The 22,718-nt window shown below is 54.9% G+C and overlaps 1 protein-coding gene across 1 annotated transcript in view; it reads right to left on the reverse strand.

The window, feature by feature from the left end:
- The window catches only part of ARHGAP23 (Rho GTPase activating protein 23), a 70,341-nt gene extending 49,340 nt beyond the window's left edge, over nucleotides 1-21,001 (reverse strand). Inside the window, exon 1 of the mRNA XM_024745965.1 lies at nucleotides 20,939-21,001. Coding sequence (XP_024601733.1) covers nucleotides 20,939-21,001 — 63 coding nt within the window. The remainder of the gene's footprint in view (nucleotides 1-20,938) is intronic.
- Nucleotides 21,002-22,718: the final 1,717 nt, after the last annotated feature.

Raw genomic sequence — 22,718 nt, forward strand, 5'->3', positions numbered from 1 at the left:
GAGGCCCCACAGTCACACACACGCACACACACCCCACTCACACAAAAACTTAACTGTACCTGCCCACGCACGCTTATACTCCTTACAGACCAAAGCTCAAGCAGCTGCTGGTGCCCCAGAGAGATACACATTCCCACGCGTACATATGTAAACACACACCCAGCCCACCTTTACAGACCCGCACCACACACACATCTAGACACCCCACACCCTCCCCGACACACACACAGTCACTCACTCCCCCTGTGTCCACATACCCTACACACACACACACACACACACACACTATTCCCCTCATATACACATTGCACGTGGACATCCTTCTGTATGCACACACACTTTGAACACCCTCCCATGGGTACAATGGTCCACACACCCCACAGAGACACATTTGCAAGCATACCCACTGTGCCCCTGAAAGCACACCAGACCCCCACCTGCCCACCCATACATTCCACACCCACCCCACAGAGAGACCCACAAACTCCAAGAAGGCACACACCTAGAGGACGTGCACACACTACCCAGCACACCCACTCCATGCATTGCTGCCGTGCCCCCTCAGGTCTCTCTCTCTCACACACACACAATGCTCAGACAGCAGCGCTTTCTCATAATCACCCCACCTCAGAGTCACGTTATACCCTTCCCACCACCACCTGTGGGAGCGTGTGATGGACCCTTTTCCCCAGGAGCCCCTGCCCATTATGCTCTACCCAGAGGGGCCACCACAAGCCGACAATGGGCTCCAAGCTGGCCCCCACCTCACCCCTAGCATGTGAGTCAGACAGGAAGCCCCAGTCCACGGCAGACCCTGCCCTCCGCCCCTTCCTGGCTCTCTCTCTTCCCAGGCCCCTTCCCGGGTGGGGCCGACAGAGGCCTTGGCTAGTAGGCGTGTCATGGTCACCCCCATTTCTATCCCACTTGACTGTCCACCGTGTGCTCCCCCCGCACAGCCACTCCCCGGGGCCTGGGGCCACTGCCCTGACCTAGTTTTCAGAAAACAACAGAAGCCCAAGAGCACCCAGCTCGTTAGGGCAGCGCTGGGACTCCAAGTCCGGAGCCCCTCATTCCAACTTCGGGTCTTATACCTAAATTCTAGCCAGCATCCAGGTAAGGGAGGCTGGGGGCAGAGGGGAGCAGATCCAGCCCAACCCTGCTCCCAAATCTAGGAGTCGGGGAAGGAAGAGTCATAGGGTTGGGCCCTTGGGGGGGAAGCCACCAGAAGGGAGAACCAGGCATAAGAGTCAGCTCCCCCTTCCCTCCCTCATCCCATCACCTGCTGTCCCCAGCAAGGACAGGCCAGGATGGAGGATCCTGTGCGGGGAGGTAGAGGAGAGAGAAAGAGGGGCACAGAGAGGAGGGGAAACCAAGGGGAGAAGGAAGAGAAATAGAGGACCGTGGGGGGTGGGCAGGAGCGGGGGCGGGGGGAGGAGGAAGGGTGAGGGTGAGGCATGTGGGGCCAGGGAACGGTTTTGTTCTCCTGTTTCCTGTTTCCCGCTTGCTGGGCCCCCTGTGCAGGAGCTGGACCCCCACCCCCACCCTGGCGGAAGCCGGAAGGGAAGAGCGAGGCTGCCACCAGCGCTGAGTCAGGAGGGCTTGGGACAGAGTGGGAAAGGACCGCGGTCAGGGGTAGCGGGACTCCTGGCATCTCCATCAGCACGTCCCCCGCCCCCATCACTAGAAAACCGAGGCTTCTGGGTCAGGATCATTCCTGCCCTTGTCATGCCCTCCAAAGACCAGGGCCTCAGACCAGCTGGAAGCACCACCGAGAATGTCCTCAGCCATGTCAGACTCTGCCGCCCCAAAGGGAGGGCAATGACCAAAGGGATGTCCTGACTCAGAGTCTGACCTGCTTTCCCAGCAGGCAGCCAGTTAGTCCCCCCAGCTGCCTAACTTCCTTTCCTCTTGCTGCAAGTCCAGTCCCTGGTTCTGAGGAAATAAGACTCACTCTCCCCTCTCACGCCCCATGGAGCCTCTCAGGGCCAACAGGTGCTGCTGTGTATCTGGATCAAGAATCAACCTCCCTGGGGCTTCCCTGGTGACACAGTGTTTAAGAATCTGCCTGCCAATGCAGGGGACACAGGTTCGAGCCCTGGTCAGGGAAGATCCCACATGCCACGGAGCAGTTAACCCCGTGAGCCACAAATACTGAAGCCTGTGCTCCGCAACAAGAGAAGCCAACCGCAGTGTGAAGCCCTCACACCTCAACAAAGAGTAGCCCCTGCTCACCGCAACTAGAGAAAGCCCACGCGCAGCAAAAATAAAATAAATAAATTCATTAAAAAAAAAAAAAGAATCCCCCCCCCCCTCGAAACTGCTAAGGGTTCTGAGGGCTGGCTCTGAGGGCTGCAGGGAGAGGTGAGGTGGAGAAGCAGCACGGAGTTTCTGTATTCAGGGCAGCTGAGACCTGGGAAATGATAAGCCATCTATGACGCCCATCTCCTGCCCTCTAATCTGGCAGGGGCAACAAGGCCCCCAGAAGGAGGTAACAGCCTCCTCCAACACAAACCCACACCTTCCCCACCCCACCCACTCCACCCCAGCTTTCTCCACAGGCATGTCAGGAGCAAGGTACACACCGCAGGGCCTAGAAACTTATACATAGTTTGAATAGATGATCTTCCAGGCCTGGGGAGCCTCTCGGCCCCCTCCCCCATTTCCTTTGGGAAAGGAATGTGGGGTGGGCCCCAGAGTGCAGTGGGGGAGGGGGCCAAGGGCTGGGAAATACCAGGCGTAGCTGAGATTCTATTCCAAGCCTTCCTGCCTGGTGTGAGTCCTCCTCCCCTACACCCTCCCCAGCTTCCTCCCCCCAAATCAGGAATTACCCCGCTGAGCAGTCCCTCCCATCAATCCTCTAGTTTGACCAGCTTGCAAAATCCATTCAACCTTATCTTCCTGAAGGTCTCCTGCGGAGGGCTTGGGGACTACACCCCCAAAGCGAGGGCATCCGGTCTTCCTCTCTCCACGTGAGATCATCATCCTTTACTGTTTGAAAGCACTTTCACTTTATCTCATTTGACCCTTACCCTAAGAGTTGAATATTTGAGATTGTTTTTATACCCATTTTTCAGATGCAGAAACTGAGACTCAAAGAGGACAAGTGACTGGTTCAAGGCTTGCTTTTACTAAGGTGGGACCATCCCAGGGTTCTAACCCCTAACTCAGATCTCTTTCCATTATCCTCTCATTTATGTATTCAAGAACCACGACTTGAGTGCCTGCTGTGGGCCAGGGGCTGTGCTGGGGGCTGGGACACCTTAGAAAAACAAGATGAGTGTAGACCTTACCCTCAGGGCGCTTACCGTTCTACTAGTGTTGTCCTAGCTCCTGAAGTCTTCAGGGGTTCCCAATTCCAGATCCAGGCCCAAGCCAGCTGCCTTCAGCCCCACCAAGGGAGACCCCCATACACATACCAAAGGAGCCCCTGTGTCAGGGGTTCAGGGCCTCTTCTCTCTGGGAGCGGACAGTTTGTTTGAGAGTGGGGTTAGGGGCCTCCCAGGTAAGCCTTTGAAGCAGAGTGGGCTGAGCTGGAGGAGCAGGAGGCTGCAGGCACCAGCCTGACAACCAGAAACTGGGGAAGAGGGAAGCATCCTGCAGCCCAAGGGTCAGGTGATAGGAGAAGGAGGGAAACTGATACTGCTGAAGGGCGTGTGGCTCAGGAAGTGAGAGAGAGGGGTCCCAGGGTCAATTCGCCTGCATTTCCTTCCTCTGCTTGCTATGTGCCTCCTCCCAGAATGCAGGCTTCAAACCACAGGACAAACAATGCCCCCAACCCAAGAGAATCATCCGGCATTTCTAAAGCTCCGACTGGTTCCATACACCCATCGCACACCGTCAAACTGGGACACCCCACACACACAACCTCACACACAGACGGAGCAAATCCCCTGCCAGCCCGTTCATCCCAGGCATGTAGGCAATGCGATACCCAAGGCATGCCCGCCCCGCCCACGCCTGGGCCTCTGACCCCTGCCCCAGTCTCCTCATTCAAGGGCGGCCGCCCCCTCCTTCCTCCTCCACCCTCCTGCCCCACTCAGATGCCTGCTTCCCAGCACCACTTGTGTGCAGTCCCGACGTGCCCCAACAGGCCAAGCGGATGAGCCGGCCAGGCAGGCCCGGGTCTCCCCAACACCCTCAATGTGCAGATAACCCCGCGTCACCGGGAACCTGGGAACCCCACACTCGGTCTAGCCTGCGGGCAGCGGGGTGGTTCAGAGGGTCTCTCCAGACCCCGTGCTTTCCCCATCCAGGGCCAGTCTTGCCCTGAGTGAGGGTGTTGCGACACTCCTCTCCCACCCTGAAACTGGGCCCAAGCCAAGGAAGGCTGGGGGAGGGGCGGGTGAGAGAAAAGGGAGGAGGAAGCACTCGTGATGCCAGAAATCAAGGAGGGACCAACGCAATCCCAAGCAGCACAGAATCCCCTAGTTCTTCCGGTGGCAGTACGGCACAGGGGTTAGAACGTGGGCTCCAGGGTCCTCTGGAATCCAGGACTTCTGGGACTGAGTCCTATCCCTCCCCCTTTCTGGCTGTGAGACCTTGGGTGAGTTATTTAACCTCTTTGAGCCTCAGTTCCTCACCACTAAAATGGGAATGACACTAAGTTCCACCTCACAGGTTCTTAGGAGAATTAAGTCAATTAAAGAAAGTCTTGAGCATATAATAGGGGTTCAATAAATGCAAGCTTTTGTTTGTTTTCTTTTTTAAAAAAATTTTTATTGAGGTATAATTGACATGGAACGTTATATTAGTTTCAGGTGTAACGCATGATTGGATGTTTATGTATATATTGAAATGATCTCCACAATAAGTCTAGTTAAACATCTGTCACCATACTTAGTTACAGAAATTTTTGCTTGTGATGGGATCTTTTAAGATCTACCCTCTTAGCAACTTTCAAACATGCGATACTCTATTATTAACTATAGCTGCCATGCTGTACATCACAGCCCCAGAACTTATTTATTTTATAACTGGAAGTTTGTATTTTTTGACTCCCTTCACCCATTTCACCCCACACCCCCGCCACTCTGGCAACCACCAGTCTGTCCTCTGTATCTGTGAGCTTGGGGTTTGGGGTGGGGTTTGTTTGGGGGGGTTCTTTTTAGAGTCACATATAAGTGAGATCATACGTAAGGTATTTGTCTTTCTCTGCCTTATTTCAATTAGCATGATGCCCTCAAGGTCGATGCAAGATGTTTTTATTGTCTTTTGAATATTCACACTCTCACACACCCAACCACACTCACATTCAGACATGCAGACAACTCAGCCACATGTACACAAAGACACTGACACATGCAGACACTCAAGGAGGTCTGTACAAACCCAGGCGAACCTACTCATGAGGTCATCACCACCACCTCTCACTGCCTACCCCCTACAGGCCCCTATGTGCCCCACCTCCCCCTAATAAGCAGGGAGGAATCATAGGGAGCCCCCCTTCCATAGCAGAACTTCGGCAGGCCCAGAGCCCTGTCAGTAGGCCATTTGGGAGTGAGGAAGGGGCGGGCGACATGAGACCCCAGGATGGAACCTGCTCCCAGCAGACAAGGAGGATGGCAAAGGTGCCAGGCTGGCAGGGCCCCCTCCTAGCAAGAGAACCAGTTTCCTCCTCAGGGACACCAGAGGGAGGAGAAACTAAAGATGAGTAGCTTTCCTCATGGTGGGAAATGAGCACTTGCAGAAAACGGTGAGTCTGGAGCCAGCCACAGAGTAAACAGTGGGGCCATCGCCCAGGCAACTGTGGGCCAGCGTGGGCTAGGGCCCACCACAAGCCCTCTCCAGCCCCTGATTTACGACACTCATCAGCCCCTTGACTGTCTCAAGGCATGCCCTCCACGTATCCATTCTGGTCTCTGGGCCTGTCTGGGGACACCCCAAAAGGAAGAAGTTATGCTTCCTCCATCAGCTTGGGCTCCCTGACAGCAGGATTGTTGTTTTTGTTGTTTTTGCCCCATATTAGTCCAGAGTCTCCCAGAGGTCATGGCCTGTGTCTTTTCCCCTCAGATTGGAGACTGCTCAAGGGCCTGGCCTGAGTCTCCCACATTAGACTGAGAGCTTCCTAAGGACAATAGCTACTAAATTTTCAGAAATGTATTTGTGGGCTTCCCTGGTGGTGCAGTGGTTAAAAATCCTCCTGCCAATGTAGGGGACACGGGTTTGAGCCCTGGCCCGGGAGGATCCGACATGCCATGAAGCAGCTGAGCACATGGGCCACAACTACTGAAGCCCGCACGCCTAGATCCCGTGCTCCGCAACAAGAGAAGCCGCCACAATGAGTAGCCCCTGTCATCGCAACTGGAGAGAGCCCCAATGTAGCAACGAAGACCCAACGCAGCCAAAAATAAATAAATAAGCTCTTTTAAAAAAGTAAAGAAATGTATTTGTACCGCTAGAGTGCTTTGTCCACAGTAGGCTCTCAAAAATTATTTGCTGATGGCGAGAATGTGGAGGAATTGCAACTCTCATGTCTTGCTGGTAGAAATGCAAAATGGTGGAAAACAGTATGGTGGTTACTCAAAAAATTAAACATCGAATTACAATATGATCCAGCAATTCCACATCTGGCCATGTACCCAAAAGAAGAGAAAGCAGGGACTCAGATATTTGTACAATGATGTTCATAGCAGCATTATTCATAAAAGCCAAAAGGTGGAAACAACCCAAATGTCCAATGACAGATGAATTAGATAAACAAAATGTGGCACAAACATACAATGGAATTTTGTCTTAAAACTCTGACACACACAAAAAAAAAAAAAAAACTCTGACACATGCTACAACATGGATGAACCTTGAAGACATTATGCTAAGTGAAATAAGCCAGACACAAAAAGGCAAGTATTTTATGATTCTACTTATATGTGATACCTAGATTCATAGAGACAGTAAATAGAATGGTGGTTGCCAAAGGCTGCGGGAAAGGGGAATGTAAGTTATGGTTTAGTGGGTACAGAGTTTCAGTTTGGGAAGATGAAAAAAGCTCTGGAGGGGCTTCCCTGGTGGCACAGTGGTTAAGAATCTGCCTGCCTAATGCAGGGGCCACAGGTTCAAGCCCTGGTCCGGGAGGATCCCACATGCCGCGGAGCAACTGGGCCCATGCGCCACGACTGCTGGGCCTGCGCTCTGGAGCCCGTGAGCCACAACTACTGAAGCCTGCGCGCCTGGAGCCCCTGCTCTGCAGCGAGAGAGGCCACCACAGAGAGAGGCCCACGCACGGCGGCGGCGGCGGCGAAGGCGAAGAGTGGCTCCCGCTCGCCACAGCTGGAGGGAGCCCGCACGCAGCAACAAGGACCCAATGCAGCCAGAAATAAATAAATTAAAAAAAAAAAAAAGCTTTGGAGGCATGTGATGGTGATGGCTGCACGACGATGTGAATGTACTTAATGCCACTGAACTCTACACTTAGAAATGATAAATTCTGAGTTATGTATGTTTTGCCACACGCCAAAAAAAATGGCAAAGTCAGAATTCAAATGAAAAAAATATATATCATTGAAAGAAGGTGGAACAAATGAATGGGTCTTCCAATGGGGCCCAGGAGCAGGCCCTGCCCACAGAGATTGCCCAGGACAGCTGGGTACCTCCTGCCGGGAGGACCTTTCCCTCCCACCCCGTCCATTGTGCCTTCTCAGAACCCCTGCTGTCATCTTTGAGGCCCTCGTAGACCGAGCACAAGGGGAGCTCTCAGGCTTCCAGGGGAGTCTGAACCTCCCACAGAGTAGGTCCTTGGCATTGACGAGGACCTACCATCTATCGGAGGCTGGACTGATGGATGCACAGTCCCTTGAGAGGCCACGTTCCAAGGTGTCAGAACCTTGGAAGAGTTTTTCTAGCAAAAGCCAGGCTAAGTATGGGGTTCCTGGCCCCCTGAGGCCTGACACCCCCAGGCCTGACACCCCCCCTCAGCACACACGTCTTTCCCAAGCCTACGTCCACCCGTAACATATACATACATACCAGGGTGTGCACATAGAGGCAAGACCCCGTTCTCGCGTGCTCTGTCGTGCACACGGTCCAAGAAAACCATGCCTGAACGCTGAAGGATGCAGTCTTGTCAGGGACGCAGGCAGGTCCCGTGTGCGGGAGAGCCCCCTGGTGGCCCAGGTCTGGCACACTTAGCTCCCTCACAGCCCAGAGTGGGCAGGGTGCCCTCATTCCTTCCACCCCACCTCCCCCACTGCACTCTCCAGGCCCCCAACCAGGCCCCAGGGTCACCCTCCCCATCTCGTACAGAGGAGCAGGGTCTTCTGCAGAAGGACAGAGCAACTGTGGGAAGGGTCTCACTTTAGTTGATCAAGGAGTCCTGGAGAGAGGCCAGAGCCCTTTTTCAGACTAGATCATGTTAGGGACAGTCATTCCTGAAGGCCAGAAAATGCCTGCAATGACTCTTCTCCAAAATCATCGTATCCATTCTTTGACTCCACACTGAACAGCTCATTTCAGAGGAGGCTGGGGGAGAACTCTGGCCATGGCTCTTCCTATTGTCCCCCACACCTCTCTCTGGAAATTCTTCCTGTTATCTGACCACCTGGGCAGAGACAACAGATGCACCTACTGGTTTCTTCCAGGGGATCGCTCAGTCCAAGTCAAGCTGAGACGTCATCCCCTCCCAAGGCAGGTCTCAGCAGATCCCAAAAGTCTCCCCAAGGGCACATGGGGCTCCCTGCAGGGAGAGGTTCTCAGCTCCACCCCTGAAACCACCCCCTCCCCCATCACCCCAGGCCCTGCTCAACCTGCCCAGGTTATCCCTTCACCCTGCCTAAGAGTTGAACCGCTCCCTAATCCAGCCCATGACGCCCGCAGAGGCAGCTGGAAGGGTGGAAGGGATGGATGGTGGCTCTGCAGGGACAAACAACCTCCCCTGGCTCCTGCCTGTGAGGGAGCTGAGATGATTTCTGTGCTGGGCTCTGTGGTCAGAAGAGGCCAGGCAGCAACGCCTTCGGCCCCAGATCCTCCCCCTTACCATGTGCCTGGCTCTGCATCTGGGGACATTGTAACAGCCACAGCAGTAATTAACATCTGTTGAACCCTCACTATATGCCAGGCACACTTCGCATGCATTACCTCATTTAACAGCAGAGCAGCCTCTTGGGATAAGTGTGACACACACCCACACACCACCTTGGCCTCTTGGGTCCCCCACCCAGTCTGGTGCTAGGTAGGGAATGCTGAGCTAACCCACAGGGCGCCTAGGGGTGGGGGATAGAAGGCTGGTGAGAGAGAGAGACCACTGGCCCAGCATCGAGAAAAGCTGATCTAGAGAAAGGGTCACACTTGCCAATGGTATTGGTCCTAGTCCTTTTCTGGCTGTGTGACCTCAAGTTCACAGAGGTTTTCTTATTTCTTCAACTACAACATGAAGCTAGGGATAGCAGCCTGACACAGTTGCTGGGAAAGCATTCTGGGAACAAATAAATGGGAGGGGTTATGGCCCCAGCCCTACATCCCACCCATCAGAGTGGACTCTGCTTCCCAAATGTCTCCTGAGTCCACCCACTTCACCATGTCCACTCCACCCCAAGTCTCCATCACTCCTCTGGCCCCTTAGAGTCCAGACTAATTGTTTTAATACTGTGACCACCAGGCCCTGTGGGACGTGCCTCTAGGTTCCATGCCCACCACACCCCCTTTCTCTGTGCTCCAGTTACCCTGGCCTCCTTCCATTTCCTTTGCGGACCAGGCAGCCTTCCAGCCTCAGGTCCTTTGCACATGCTGTTTCTGGAATGCTGCTCTCTCTTCCCTGGCTCCCTCCCTGCCTCACCAACCCACACCCTAATTAACTCCTACCCACCCTGCAGTTCTCAGCAAAAAAGTCACTCCCCAGAGACACCTCCTCTGGACCCCAGACCAGGTCAGGTCCCTTTACACCCTCTCACGGCACTCTCGAGATGGTGCCTGTATATTTATGAGGTTATTTTGACCAACGTCTCCCCCCTGGGGCTGTGAGTTCTGGAAGGCTGGAACCGTGTCTGCTCTGCTGGCAGTCAAATCCACAGCTCCTGGCACGGCACCTGGCACAGACTGGGTGCTCGGCACACTGCTTCTGAACGTACAGGAATGAATGAGCTTCTCCTCAGAGAAAGCCGACGGTTGGCAAACCCCCTGCCCCCAGGAAAGGTCTCCCTGGGGCAGAGGCTGCTTCGCATCTTTGTCCATCTTTTTGTATTCCCTGCTCCTTCCTCAGTAGGAACCAGATCCAGAAAGTGGGGGGTGCTGGAATAAGGGAGTAAGGGGTGGGGAGAAAAGGGAAGCTGCTTCATCTCTTTTGTAGGGTCCGCTGTCCCTTCACCTCAGCTGGCCAAGCCCTTGTCCACTCAGGGCTGGTCCACCACATCCACAGTTCCCTCTCCCTGGAATATAACATTTGTCTCTCTCCCTCCCCCACCTTCCCTTAACTGATCCCTTATCCTCGAGGTCACAGCTTGACTGTTTCTGAAAAGCTTCCCGGACTGCAAGCTAAGGAACTTGCTGGGGTGCCACAGCTAGCGGCAGCTCAGATTCAAGCTCAGGTCTGTCTGCCGGCAGAGCCCAGGCTCTCAGCCACCTCATTATACGCCTCATTACTACCGGTTTCTCCCTGGAGGCCCGGCCGAAAGACACGCCCCCTCCCTAGGCCTCAGTTTCCTCCTGTGGGTTCGGCCAACCCTAGATTTCAGGGAAATTGGTAGAGATCGAAGGTGGGAGAGGAGACAGAGGGAAGAGCGAAGAGAGGAGGAAAGAAGAGGGAGGGAGGAGCAAGGAGGGGTTGGCAGCCGCGGGCCAGCCAGACGTGAGTAACGCCAAATATGCGAACTACGCCAGCCCCTGAGCTATGAATAGGGCAGCCAGGCTGGCCGCCCAGGTCTGCCCTTCACGACCCGCAGCCCCCCAGCCCAGCCCTCCCACGCCAGCCCTGCACAGGGTCCTGAAATGGGGCGGAAGCCCAGGAGGCACTCTTGGAGGCGGAGGCTGAGTGGCAGGAGCGAAGAGGTGTGGTCATGCAGATGACATGCAAATAGAAAGCAGCTGGCTTATCTGATTGGTGGGTCTCTGTCCTTCCGGGAAGGTGGTCCTAAGGGGCACTAGACCCGCGCAGGGCCCCTGCTCACAGGGGCTTCCACCCGGGTAGCCGCGGTTCCCGAGCGGTCCTTCGGGTCACCCCTTGGCTGAAGTCGCACTGATATGTGCAGCCTCTGGAGTCCTCTCACCCTGTTCTGTCAAGGTCCTGGTAAGGCTCTGCTGCTGTGATACCATCCCCGCCCACCCCAGCGCCAGGTCAGCCTCTCCTCCTTGGAGCTCACATGTCTGACAGACAGCAGGGCACTTGGGAAATTACAACAGTTCCATCCCTGCCTCTGGACCCCCTTTCTTCATCAGTGACGGAAGTGGGGAGCACTTCCCTGGCCCAGTCCAGCCCCTTGTGTGCCCCCAAACAAGTCAGTCAGTCTCAGAGCCCGGCTCCTCTTTCTTTCATTCTGGCACTATTGATAGGTGTCCCGGAGGGCGAGCCGTCAAAGAGTTGTAAGATCAGGTTCCCAGCTGTGTGACCCCAGTCAAGTCTCTTTCCTCTCAAGTCTCCTCAGTTGTAAATGGGGTCCTTGAGGGGGCTTAGTGTGGAGTGCCTAGCACATAGAAGTTGTTCAACAAATCTTAGTTCAGTAGTCCACAAAGGATTTTTTTCATTAATAAAAAAAAATGAGATTCTATGAAGAAACAGACATGAGACAAAATTAAAAGGCTGCAGAGCGTAGGGTTTAAACATTCCTAAACAGGATTCAGAGGAATCTGGTTTTGAATCCCAACTTGAATCCCACTTCCTAGCTGTGTATCCTTTTGGACTAGTTACTAACCTCTCTGAGCTTCTGTTTCTGCGTTTATAAAATAGAGATAATCTATTCTCCATGAGGTGGTTGTTGTGCAGATTAAAGAGCGAGTCTGTATAAAGTGCTGAGCACAGCAGTGCCTGGCACTGAAATGTTCAATAAATGTTAGTTGCAACCAATACTCCTATTATTATCATGGGGTTTTCACAAGGCAGTGCGAAGTGCTATGGAAATTTTCAGTTCATCAGTCAACAATATTCATTCAACTTGGCCTGGTCTAGAAGCTGGAGATAGAGCAGTGAACAAGACAAAAGTCCCTACCCTGATGGGGCTTAAAGTCTAGTCCCCAGAGGAGGAAATCCCCATATATTCGAGGAATTGGTGGCTGGTGGGGGGAGGGGTGGCAGATTTACAGAGAAGGATATTTGAACTGAGCATTGAAGGATAAATAGAAGTTTGTGAAATGGAGAAGGCAGGGAAGGCTAAATCAGACAAGGGGAAGAGGTGGCACGGAAGCTTCTGGGGAGGGGAAGAGGGGGATGCATCCCACTCTTATCCTCTCCTCTCCATCTCCAATTCCACGTTTAGCCCTCATCAGCTCTCAGCTGGTCTGCTGCCTCCACTTCCTGACACCTTTCCATGGCTCCACAGTATCTACGGGACCAAGTCAAGTTCCTTAATATGGCATGAAGGATCCCTCATGATGACGGACGAGAGGGACAGGATCTGGCCCTCATTGGCCTTGACAATCTCATCTCTCTTTACTCTCAGTCTTGCTTTCATTGACCCCACAAGAGGCCAGGCTGTTTCACAGCTCCTTGCCTTTGCTCACGCTGGGTCCTTCTGCCTGGAATGCCCTGCTCTCCCTTCTCCACCACCCCACCGATCCCAGCAGGCATCTTTCAAGCCTTGGCAAGCCTCACCTCCTTGGTAAAGTCTTCTTCCCCTCAGAGCTGGAGCATCTCTAGAGGAGGCAGGGACTCAGCCCCTGTTTACTGGCAGAGCCATGGGGCCCTCCACACCACTTGTGAGCGAACCCAGACTCCAGGGAGGCATAGGGGAAATCCCTGTGCAAGCAGAGTCCCGGAGAAGCAGGACATAACTGTGCTGCCTGCATCCACCACCTTTCCCTCATTAAGCCAACCCCTACTTGGATTTCAAGGCTCAGCTGGGGGCAGGGGGAAGGGTCCACTTTCCCAGGGTGGCAGCTGTGCTCCCAGGCTCTTCCTTGTCAGGGAATGTAGCCGTGACACAGGACAGCCTTAGTTAGGATTCAGAAAGACCCAGATTTAAATTCGGATGCCGGGTGACCTTTAGTGGAGTAATTTAGCCTCTCAGGGTCTTGGTTCTTATATCAGTAAATGTACAACCACTTCATGGGGGTCCTTGAAAATTGATCAAAAGAGGTTTCGATAAAGAATCCTCAGCTTAACTATTGTTAACTATTGTTTGGAAACGAGATGAGAGAAAGGAGATTAATCATATCACCAACTGGTTTTTAACCAATCCCTATAGCAATTCTCCCCAGTGACACTGTTTCCATCTGTAAACTCCTGTTACCACTTTTGTGACCTCATTCACACTCAAATGATGTGAAGACAGGGTCTGTCTAACTGGGTCTGTCTCCCCAGTTAGATCAGGCCAATTTTTATGATAATATTTTGGGGGGTGGCAAGGGGTGTTCTGGACTGGCAGATACTGTAGATGCACATCTCAGAACTCCTGAAAAAATCTTAGTGGAGCTTTTGGGTGGTGAGAAAAGCAGACAAGGAACCCCTTGAGAGCTGGGCTATGTCATATCCACCCAGGTCCCAAGACCCACAGAGAGAGCCTGGAACCCAGAAGGCACAGAGGAAATGGTCACCAAATGAACAAAGTATGGTTGGCATGAAAATCTAGCCACTGCCTGATTTTCCCAGGCACTGAGCCTCCAGTTTCTGGAGTCAGGGCCTTCTCCTGCCCCAGGCTATAATTAGGGAGAGGACACTCTCACACAAGCCAGGCCTGGGAATGTCCTCAGAGCCCCGGGCCACACCCAGTCTCTGATAATGCTTTCCCTAGCACTGTGGGGACGACAGCACCTGGGAGCCACTGGAGGAGGAAAAGGTCCCAGTTCGAAAGGAAGAGGGCCCTGTTTCTCATCCCACCAGCAGTCCTGGCCTTGTTGTGTGACCCCCATTTCCTGGCTCCCACTCTCCCCTCTTGCAGACATCCCAACCCCTCCTGGGCTCTGGGTCCAACCTCAGCTGCCCCCTTATCCCCTCACCCACACCAGGTGCTGCAGGGCAGAGATGGGGCACGATGCCAAATGAGGGCTCAGCTCCTCGGATGCCAGTGCAAGATACAGGAAAGTACCAGAACTGCCTGCAGCCCCCCAGTCACGGCCTGGGTGCTCAGCTCCCTCCTCCCTCTCTTGGGGAGGAACCAGGGGCCATACCCTCGGAAGAGGAAAGGGAGATTTGGAAGAATCTTCCCAAGTACAGAGAGTGCCGTGGTGCCAGGGGAAGGTGGGGATGCGGGGCATGAACCAGAAAACAGCCCCAGGGTGGGGTAGGGGTCTCACCTGGGCTGCCGAAGGCTTCACGGTCCACTGCTCAGTCCAAAAAAACTGCCAACAGAAATTCGCCCCTTCCTTTCCCCCGGTTCATGGAATCACAGCAGGTCAGGGCTGGAGAGACCATGGGCACTTCTCCACTACCCTCGGATTAGAACTCAGCAGCCTGAACCCACTTCTCACCTGGCGTCCAACCTCCCTCTTCCTCCCACTTTTGCCTGTCCCTTCCCCTCTGCTTCTAGTCCCTTGGCCTTGGCCTTTCTCTAGGCCTCAGTTTCCCTTTGAGCCAAGTGGGGAGGCAGGGGAGGGGATGGTCTCCAATATCTGTCCAGCTAAAACTTACAAAGATGTTCCCTTTCTCAGGGGCATCTCTCCCCGCTCCCTCGCTCTCTTTTGGAGAATGGTGGTAGAGGGCAGGGGTCTGCACTGCAGCCTCCCCTTCCTGCCTCTCCGGGCTCTCAGGCTAGCCCAGATCTCCACCCCTCCCTCCTACCGAGGCCTCTGAGTCCTGCGTCTACACCCAATTCTCTCCAAGGAGCTCTCACACTCTTTGAGGAAATTAAAAAGGAAAAAGCTGTGGATTTAGGAGCCCAGAGTCAGAGATAAGTCAAGCCAGGGACTGTTGGAAACCAGGCCAGAATGAACTCTGTCCTTCCCTAATTAACCCTCACTTGGGGGCCGAGACCCTGGAGTGGTTGTCCTCCCACATGGCTCCCACATGTCCCCCTGTCCTGACCACATTCCTCCGGCCCACACACCTCCCCCCAGCCCTCCCACCAAAGGGGCCAGTCCTGGGTCTGTTTCCATCCTTGGCTTGTGGGTCTCCGTCATCCCCATGCTCCGCCCCAAGTTCTCTCCTCCCAGGGATTCAGGCTGAGCTTTGAAAGGGTCACTTCAAAGAGGACCTGCCTGCCGAGGGCCCAGCCAGACCCAGGGCTGGCTGCTCGGCCAGCTTCCCGGTGGCTGGGGACAAAGGCCCCACTGTTCCCCCGACCCCCAGACGCCCCCAAATGCACTGGGCATAAGAAGTCTTTCTTTCCACAGTTCTGTTCCTTACAGGCCCCAGCTCTTTGCCACAGGGAGTAGCCCTGGCCCCTCGTCCAGGAGAGTCTGGGGGGTGGGGGGTCAGGGAGCTACCAGTTCCCCACCCCCACCATACACCCAACCCCTCTGGGCAGCCAGGATGTGGAGGCAGCCTTGGGCTGACTTCAGAGCCAGTGGTCCAGGCATCGCACCGCCCCTCAGCCACCAAGCCCTTCCTGGCCTGCAGTGGCCTCCCCGCTTCTCCCACCCGTCAGAACCATGCCCATCCTTCCAGGCCTCCTCCAGGCAGCCTCTCAGGACTCCCTCTCCTCAGAGGAGCCTCATAGCCCAAACCACAGCAGCCAGCCTCTCACTCCGCTCCCCAGTTCCCAACAGCGGGAACCAAGTCTCAGCTGCTCCTCTAATTTCCTACCACAGGGTGCTGATCCCAAAGCAGGGTCCTTAAGGTTTTCTACGTCAACCCCTCACCCAACGCCTGAATTCTCTCTAGTCTAGTCTGTGCTTGCTCACCTCCACTGACAGGGGCCTCATTACCTCCAGGGACAGCTCTTCGGATTACTCCGGCCATAAAGGGTTCTCTTTATTGAGCCCAAATTGTGTTGTTTTCATTTCCATCCAGTTGCTGCTAATAGCTGAGATTACCAAATGTCAGCCAGTTTACCTGTATCACCTCATTTAATCCTCTCAACAATTTTGAGGGATTATTTCAGGGATAAGAAAATGGAGGCTAAAAACAACTAAGTAACTTGGCCAAGGTCACATAGTGAATAAGGGGTAAAGCTGAAATTTGAACCCCCTCAGGCTGAAGGCAGGGCCTAGACACCCAATGTGCCTCCCAATGTACCAGGAGCCGTGCCAGGCCTGGGCCTCTCATCTCCCGAGGTTGCTTGCTGATATGAGAAGGCTGACCACACCCACCACACTTCTTTTTTCCTAGTTAGCTCCTACCAGCCTTTGTCAGCAGATGAAGTGTGGCCTGGGGATAGAGACAGACCCAGCCAGTGGGGAGCAGGGGGAGGCAGAGGGGAAGAGGTCACCCGCCTAGGGGTACACAGGTTTGAGAAGGCTGGAGGAGGTGACCTTGGGACTCAGGTTTAGGACTGGAGGTGAGAGATGGAGAATTGATAACTACGACAGGCCCTGTCCCAAACCTGACACTCCGTCCACCCTCCAACCTGAAAGGCACAGGATCTTCCACAAAGGTGATGCATTGGGCTGAACATCTCAGGGCCAGAGAGATGAAAAAGGAACAGACATCTTTAATCCAACCTGTCGTCTTTTCCCACCTGCCCATTGCTCAGCGCCATCCCCTTGGGACTCTGCAGGAGAAAGGGAGGGAGTGGGAGCAAGAGAGAAGTCAGAAAGCTGAGGGGCCACGCGGCTTGCGGGATCTTAATTCCCCGATCGGGGATGGAACCCGTGGCCCCTGCTGTGAGGGCACAGAGTCCTAACCACTGGACCGCCAGGGAATTCCCCTGGGTGAGCTTTCCTTTCCTCTCTAGGTTTGGCTCAGGCACTCCTGGCACAGATAACAAAATGATGCTCCTCTAGGCTACTTTCCCAAGACTCCAACCCAGCTACTTCCAAAGGATTACAGGATTCTGTGATTCTTCCATATACTGTCAGTGAGTCAGTGAGTCAGTCAGTCAACAAACATTCTCAGAGTACTGGCTGCATACCAGGCTCCGTGGATACCAAGATAAACATGACACCTCTGGGGCTGCTTGGAATAAGCACGGTCAACTCCCTGGCTCGGCCACTGACTAGCTGTGTGACCTCGGGAAGCCACGTGGTTCTTTGTGCCAGTTTCTTCATCTGTCAAATGGATAGGAATAATGTACCCAGTGGTCAGCACTGTGGAAGCAGTTGCTATGATTATTTTCCCAGTCCGGCAGGGGAGACTGATGTGTAGGCCAAGCATCACAATGCTGGAGCAGAGCTGGGCACGGGGCACCCACGAGGCCAGGGGAGGGGCTGCTCCCAGCCTGCACTTCACAAACATTTATGGAGGGCCGCTCTGTGCCAGGCACTGTGCCGGCCACTGGGGACACAGAGATGAATGGGACACATTGTCCACTTGTCCCTGCTCCTCCCTGCCCTCCTTTTCCTTTCCTGGGGCCTAATCTCAGAACGCTGCACTGGAGGGGGGCACCTGGGACAGAACTGTGTGGGGAAAGGCATGGCCTGGGAGCCCGGGAGGCAGAAGCCCTGGGTTCACGTCCACCACTCCCGGCCTATCTGACCTTGGCCACTCTCTGGCCTAAGGTTCCCCACTGTTGGACAAGATGACCCCTCTGGTCCTGACCCACTCTGACAGATGATGAATAGACTCCACCCCCATAGAGCTTTAAACTCGCCCCAGAGTCCAGTCCCAAGGCCATCCCAGCCTGTCGTCCCACTGAGGCAGTGAAGAGGAGATGCCTGCCTGGTACTGACAGGCACTGCCCTGCTGATGAGCTGGTGCAATTTCACATGAAAGAGGGAGGCCTGGATCTAAAGGCGGGTTGTTTGAAGGGGATGGAGGGTACTAGGGGAAAGGCAGAGCCAGCTCCCACAGGCCCTATTCATGGCTCTCTCTGGGGAGGGAGAGAGAGCAGGATAATTAAAACCAGGCTTTGTCCAAATCCCTGACCAAGCCAATATCTCACCTTTGAACCCCTGCAGCCAATAGAGCAGGGCTGATGCCCCTTTGGAAGGAAAACATCAATGAACCAAGCCACAGCCCAAGTGCGGTGGGCTAGCATAGGGCGGGATGGGGGGTTGGTGGAGTAAATGAGCTGATTCCCCACCCACCAACCATGGATGGACACCTGAGGCTTTGCCACCCTGAGACCTCTTGTCGCCATCCGTGTCCCAGCTGAAAGCAACCAAGCTCCAATCCAGCAAGAGGTTGACCTTGATCTTGGCCTGTATCCAAGACAGACCCAGCTTCAGGGTGAGAGTGACAGCAGACAAGGCAGGTCATGAAAAGCAGGGTAGTGGAGTGAGACCATGAACTTGAGCCAGACTGCTGGGTTCCCACCCTGGCTCTGCCACTAGTTAGCGATGTGATTTTGGCCAAGCTATTGGCTCTCTGTGCCTTAGTGTCCTCAACTGAAAAATGAGGATAATAACGGCACCCACGTCATGGTGGTTTTGTGAGAATTGAATGAGGTAACTTATATAAATCCTGGCCTAGAGTAATTGCTATCTATGTCTTAGCTATCAGCTCTACCATTAGAGCAATTCTCCATCCTTAAAACACATTTTTTTCAGGCACTAATATATATGCTCATTTGAGTATATTTGCATCTCCCACGAATCTCTCCAGATTTCTACACTGGAATCCAACATTACAGGAATCTACCTATCTAACCCACTATACTGGAGGAAACTTCCCTGCGTGATGCTCCAGGCTCGCCTGGGATGCTGCAGCTTGTAAGCCTCTCCCTAGAAGTTCTCCCAAATGGCTAATTGCAGTCCCTCATTCGGTAACTTTTTCCATTCTCCTTTGTAGACTCTCTTTTAATCGGATACATCATGAAGTCCTTCTTAAGTATCCCTGCGATAAAGGATGAAGCAAGAAATGCCTCTGCCCACTACTGCACGGCCCTGTTCAGCACCCTCCCTCATCCCCCACTCCATGCCAAAAATGCTGCACCCCTGGGGGCCAGACTGGCCTCCTGCTCCCCTTGCCCCTGAGCTCAGGGTTGGCCTGATGCGGGGGCACAGAGGTCCCCATCCAGGCTGCCCAAACACAAGGCCTATTCCCAGCGCCCAGTCCCTCTCTGTTTGAGCTGAGATCCTCAAAAGCCTGCCCCATTCCCCATGGTGTCCCAAAGGCACCTTCCTAATAATGTTCCCCTCCCTAGAGCTTCATCTTGTGCTGTGACCCATCAGAAGACCCAGTTTCTAGACCTGACGCCGTCGCTGTGTAGTCTCAGACCCTAATACTTACCACCCTGCCTGCTCCCAGGGCTTTTGAGGCCCTCAAATCCAGCACTGAAGGATTTACTGCCCTCATCATTCCCAAGGGGAGGGAGGGGCTTCAGATGCAGGAACTTGGAGCTCCCAGAAACCTATGGTGGACCCAACCACCTTGTGAGCAAGTGGAAGAAGAGGCTGGGGCTGAGGGCCTTTGGGCTGTCTTTGGAAGCGAAATGACTGGTTATGTAATTGAGATTCAAGTCGCAGGCCAGTGAGCACATCTTAGTGAGAGCAGCCGCTCTGGGGAATGGGGCTGTTGCCCTGGCAAGGGGGGGAGAACCCCAGGGGATCAAACACCTTCCCTGCCCTCCCACAGCTGGGCCACAGGGTGGGGCTGGGGGTGGAGATAGTAGGGGGGGTGGAGATGAAGTAGGTGTTGGTGTGTGTGTGAAACTGACATTCACTTCCATCCCCAGTCCACCCTGAAATTCAAGTTTCTAATTTGGAAACACTTTGGCTGAAAGGTGGAGGGGGAGTCAGGGGATAGAGATGCAGACCAAGGGAGAACTGTGCCTACATCCAGCTCCTGAGATACACACCAGTCTCAGAGTTTGCAAAGCACCAGACCCCAGCTCCAACACTGAGGGGATGGTTGGGGAGGAATGGCCCTAAATCCTCCAGCCCCGTCAAAAGAGGAAGAGAGCTTCTCAGCCCAGGTCTTGATCCCAACCTGGACCCCCAGGAAACTTCTTTTTCAAGCTCAGAAAATGACTGGCCTAACAGTGTTCAACCCTTCGACTTGGAAAGGGGTGGAGTGCATGTTGGGGCGCTCCAGTGGGACAGGGCAGTCAGGCTCAGAGGCAGGGTGCTGGCCCCAGTGGGGCCCGGAGGCCCCTACTGGCCCTCCCCAGCCTCAGCAGCCGGCAGATGAAAGAACCCAAGCAAAGCAGCCCAGCGCTGAGTAATGCCCCTGGCACCCCGTGCCCAGACCCACCCACAGCCAGCTCCGAGAGGGCAGAGGCGAGGGCAGCTGCGCCTGCAAGACCAGGGGTCCCCGGCCTGTTTCTCTTCCCCGGGGTGGGGGGCGGTGGACCCGCGCCGGACAGCTCGTCGGGCGGTCCGGCCCGGCAGCGGGGGGAGTGTGGCGCAGGGAGGGGGTGTCCGGCCACAGTGGCCAAGGACATCCCGCTCCGGGAACCCCTCCCCCACTCCCTCTCCCTCCAGCTGTGCCGGGGCCTCGCCAACGGAAAACGAAAACTCGGGCAAAGGAAACGGCGGCAGGCGCCCCGCCTGGAAAACCCGGACAAAAGGCGCGGGCCTCCCGCCCCCGCTGCCCGGCCGCCGGGGGCCTGGCACCGCCGCCCGGGTCGGTGCCCCCGGCCCTGGCAGCCCCGTGCTAGCCCCGGCCCCCTGCCTGCCTTCTTCCTTCCCGCCCCCTGCCCAGGGCAGCTCGCGCTCCGGCCCCTTCCCCGGCCACCAGCCGATGTTCCCTGCAGCCATGCCCGTGGTGCCCGCGCCGTGCGCCCCAGGCTGTGCCCGCCGAGCGGAGGCGCAGCGACCCCGGCCCCAGCTGCCAGCTTCCCGTTAGCACCTGGATCCGCCCCCTCCCCTGGCTCAGCATCCTCACCTTGGGGGGCCGGGGCTCCGGGCGGGGCGGGATCCCGACCAGGCAGAAGGCGACTCCATTCATCGGGCGGCAGCTGCGGCTCTGCTGCCAGGGCACTGCTGGGGGCGCGGGCAGGGACCAGGGAGGGGCGGGGCCGGAGGGGCGGGACCGAACGCGGAGGGGTGGAGCGTCTCTTCGCTCCTCCTCCTGCGCTCCTGGCGGGGCGCACCCTCTGCCTCTTGTTAGGGTAGCAGACTGGTACAGAGGGCTGAGGCAGGGGTTGGCGCTGGCAGCGGAGCTAGGGGGCAGAACACAGCCAGCGGAAGAGAGATGGGCTTAGAGAGGGTTTGGGCCGGCCTCCAGGGGACCAGCCCAGATAGACGGTGATCCGGGCCGGCCGAGGAAAGAGGACAACGGCACAGAACACAGAACTAGCACGGAGGAGGGAGGGAGGGAGGAAGGAAGGGAAAGGAAAGCAGAGAGAAACACAGCCAGACAGAGGTAGTCAGAAACAGAGACGGAGAGACCCAGAAAGCATGAGAGAGGCAGGGACACGACAGAGACAGAGTAGAAAGAGGCAGAGAAAATCAAAGACAAAGATGAAGAGACCCAGGTTGGAAGAGAGGGAGAGACAGAAAAAAGGCTTAGGGAGCCTTCCATCCAGAGACTCACGGAAGCTGAGACAAGGGCAGAGATGGCTATACCCAAGGGGGAGGGGGAAGACGACGAGGGTAACAGGGGAACTTTCAGGGGCTTCATGCCCCTCAATCTGGGACACCCCTCCCAGGCAGCGTCTCAGCCCAGGATCCCATGCAGGCTGTATGAGAGAGGCAGGTGCCCCAGCCCTTCAGACCCCCACTCAGCCAGCCTGTGGCTCAGGCCTCTAGACAGCCCACAGACCCACTCTGCAGTGGGTGACAGTAAGAGCAGAGACCCTCCAGACCTCCCAATCACAAGCTCCCACAGCCTCCCTTCCCAGCTTCACTCTGAGCTGGACCCAAAGAACCATCGGGGTCCTGAGTCAACTTCTCATTTCCCTGCCCCCACGCAGGGCCCCCTGCAGCCCATCCCCTGATGATCCAGGAAGGGGCAGTGTCTCAGTCCTTAGTTTCTGCTGGAAAGTTCTTTCTGCTATCTACCTAACATCCTTCCTACCTCCTATTTTTTACAGGCTATGCTTACCTCTTTCCCTTACCTTGTTGTAGTTTTTAAGGGCTCCTGCATTCCTTCACCCAGATTGTGAAGAAAGGAAGGCAGAGACCATAGATAAATAGGAATATGATTTGGGCAAGGCAGGCAATGAAAGTGGGAAGACCGACTCTGCCTGCTGAAATGGCCCACCCACTCTGGGGCAGTGAGCCTCATAAAACCTCTTTGCTTCACCACCGCCACCATCCCGACTCCTGAGAGTCGATCAGCCCCAAGTCCTGGACCCCTCAGGATCAGGGAGTCAGGCCCTGCAGGGGGCAGTATGGCCCAGACACCTACTAGAACATCCTTACTCCGGTAAACATGAGGAAGGAGATATGGACTTGTTTTTAAATCTTATGTTTTATTTAATTTACTTTAAATTCCCTGGAAGTCAATGGAAAGGGATGCTTTTGTAATAATGGAAGGGCAGTTAAGGACTCCTTCCTTCCCCATCTCTCTTCATCAAGGTCATGTGCGGCCAGAATTATGCCCCACTTCTGAGAAGTCCTTCCTGCTATCTAACGGTAATCCATCATACTGCCTGTATTTTCTTGCTTAATCTTTTTTTTTTTTTTTTTTTTTGCTTAATTTAAAACCAGGTCCCTCTGTC

The sequence above is a fragment of the Neophocaena asiaeorientalis genome, unplaced genomic scaffold, assembly GCF_003031525.2.
Source record: "Neophocaena asiaeorientalis asiaeorientalis breed wild unplaced genomic scaffold, Neophocaena_asiaeorientalis_V1.1 scaffold1, whole genome shotgun sequence".
In the NCBI taxonomy this organism is placed as follows: domain Eukaryota; kingdom Metazoa; phylum Chordata; class Mammalia; order Artiodactyla; family Phocoenidae; genus Neophocaena; species Neophocaena asiaeorientalis.